This window comes from Austrofundulus limnaeus, unplaced genomic scaffold, assembly GCF_001266775.1.
Source record: "Austrofundulus limnaeus strain Quisiro unplaced genomic scaffold, Austrofundulus_limnaeus-1.0 Scaffold2, whole genome shotgun sequence".
In the NCBI taxonomy this organism is placed as follows: domain Eukaryota; kingdom Metazoa; phylum Chordata; class Actinopteri; order Cyprinodontiformes; family Rivulidae; genus Austrofundulus; species Austrofundulus limnaeus.
Window position 1 is genome coordinate 8,179,313 of NW_013952404.1, and position 2,635 is coordinate 8,181,947.

The window sequence follows — 2,635 nt, forward strand, 5'->3', positions numbered from 1 at the left end:
AAATTTCATGTCATTAGCACCTCTAGTAATATATTTACTGAGAAAAATGGTGACGTTTTCAAAACTTATTTTACCCGCTGTAGCTCAATATCTGAAAGACAGGTTGAGTCACAGCTAATTTTGTGTTGGCTTATCTAATGTGGCAGACAGACACCATGAACTGGACTGACGCAAAACACATATCCAATGATTACTTTTTGAACATCTCAATATGTTTTGTAGTTGGTTAGATATTTTGCGAACAGACAAACAAGGCTGACTTTAAAAGTGATAAAAGTGAGTGCTAAAGTTTTAGGCATAAATCTTGCACAATGATTCCTACTTGAACTGTGTTATGAATGACTCAGCTACAATGCTACCAATTTTGTTATTTATTTATTTAAAAGTGGACAGTGCAATTTAATAAAACATATGACAATTCACAAGTTAAAAAACCCAGAATTAGCCAAATGGCTAGTTTTCATCTGTAGTCCAATGGCCATGATGTTAAAAAGCAGCATGATGCAAGAATAAAATACAGCAATAATGCACAATAAATAAGAGCAGGACATTAAATTAATCATAAAAAATAAAATTTAATTAAAAAATAAAATATAAAAAACACAATACAACACATTAAATACAGCTTATATTTAGTGTTGGCAGATGTAAGAATCAACAAGCCATTTTTAAAGATGTTTAGTGAAAGACCTATAGGTTGATAGCTGTTTAATTTCATCTGGTAGTAAGTTCCATTCCTGAGCACCTCTCACAGACCAAACTGACTGACCAAAGGTGCTTCTCCTCAAAGGGACAACACAGTCTCCTCTAACAGAACCTCTCGTCATATGGTCACTGCTATTTCTCTGACTGATAAACTCTGAGAGAGGAGCATACATTATGAATTACCTTATAAATCAAGCCCAAATAAGCAAATTTATGAAGGTCAGTCCAATTTAGAAAATGTACTTTTTCAGTTTTTCACAGTTGTGATAGTGTCTTGGTTTCTTGTCCATAACCTTGATGGCTTGCTTTTAGAGGCCTGTGACCAGCTAGTTATACAAATAAGTTAAATGGCTAAAAATCATACTACATAAAAACATCTTTGCTGCCGCAGTAGACATTCCATTCTTGACTGAATGAAAATTTGCTAGATTCAACTTGGTTATTTTATAAATCTTATCAACATGAACCTTGAAAGAGAGGTTTGAATCAATTATCAAACCCAAATATTTTAATTGCTTAACAGTCAGCAATGTTTCACCTGCAACCCATATTTCTGAATCCTGGGAGCTTCTGTTAGTTTTACTGAAAAACATGCTGACTCTTTTAGAAATGCTCAGCTGTAGACAGCATTCTTGTAGCCAAATTGTTACATGATTCATTGCCTTCGTGAGTTTGGCTGCAACAATATTCTTAGAACGACCATGAACAAATAAAACTGTATCGTCTGCATACATGATACATTTGACTTCAAGGGGCAAAACAGAAGGCAGTTCATTTATACAAAGACTAAATAAAAGAGAGCCAATAACTGAACCTTGTGGAACACCTGTGGACAGTTTAAGTGATTCAGATTTGTAGCTATCAATTTAAACACTGAGAATGGTTGCTCAAATATGTTTCAATCCATTTCTTTGCAGCACCAGAAAAATTAAAACATGAGAGCTTAGCAAGAAGAACTGAATGATTTACTGTATCGAATGCTTTCTTAAGGTCCAAAAATACTGCTCCTACAACACCACCCAAATCTAGAGATGCTTTTATTTTCTCTGTAAACAAGCATGTGGCCGTCTCAGTTGAATGTTTGGCCCGAAAGCCAAACTGCATGGGGTGGAGAGAGGAACTACTATCTAAGTGATTAACAATTTGTTCAGTGACCCATTTTTCTGCAATTTTTGATGTAGTTGGAAGAATACTTGTTGGTCGATAATTATTTAAAGAAGTTGGATCCCCAGTTTTYAATACAGGAGTAACTATGGCAGACTTCCAAACATCTGGAAAACACCCAGTTGAAATAGAGTTTTTAATAGAGCACTATATCGGCAGCACTGACTGGATTATAGCTATTTTTGGTGTGAGTATAGGCTGTGGCAGCCATCTTGAATGGGGCTGTCCACAAATATTAATCGTTTGTAAAAGTTCATCTATTGATTGGTTTCTGAAAATTTCATGATATTCCAGTAATAGACAAAGTTGTTTCCAGATTGTAATGGCAAAATTATGCAAGGATCACTCAGATACCACACAAAATCTTCACTCATCTGTGTAGCAGAATGGCTTTGGCAGCCATGTTACATCAGATTGACTCCAAAATTCAATCAATTGTAGATGTACATCCATTTATTACTTTCTGCAAGTTTTAATAAAATCAGCCCACTGCTATATAAGTTATATTGTTAACAGACACAACCACATTCACTAACACACGTGGGAAAATACATTGATTTTGGGTGATAATTACTGTTTTTGGATCTCACCATATTTCTGGAACCATTTCTCTCTGATCAGACTTCCGTTGCTGACGATGCTGACACTTGGGAGCTGCAGGTCCTCCTTACAGAACTGGACCAGTTTCCCCAGAAACTCCCCTTTATCGTGTAAGAAGGGCTCTCCTCCAGAGAAGTTGATCTTCTCCATGCCTTAAGAATAAATA

At 35.6% G+C, this 2,635-nt stretch overlaps 1 protein-coding gene across 2 annotated transcripts in view; it reads right to left on the bottom strand.

Annotated features, from left to right (window-relative positions):
• Positions 1–2,635, bottom strand: part of rsad2 (radical S-adenosyl methionine domain containing 2) — a 9,130-nt gene that overhangs the window by 1,943 nt on the left and 4,552 nt on the right. Inside the window, exon 2 of one of the 2 annotated variants that reach the window (XM_014014539.1) lies at positions 2,460–2,621. The exons of the other annotated variant lie outside the window; for it this stretch is intronic. Coding sequence (XP_013869993.1) covers positions 2,460–2,619 — 160 coding nt within the window. The 5' untranslated portion in view covers positions 2,620–2,621. The remainder of the gene's footprint in view (positions 1–2,459; positions 2,622–2,635) is intronic. 2 annotated transcript variants of the gene reach the window in all.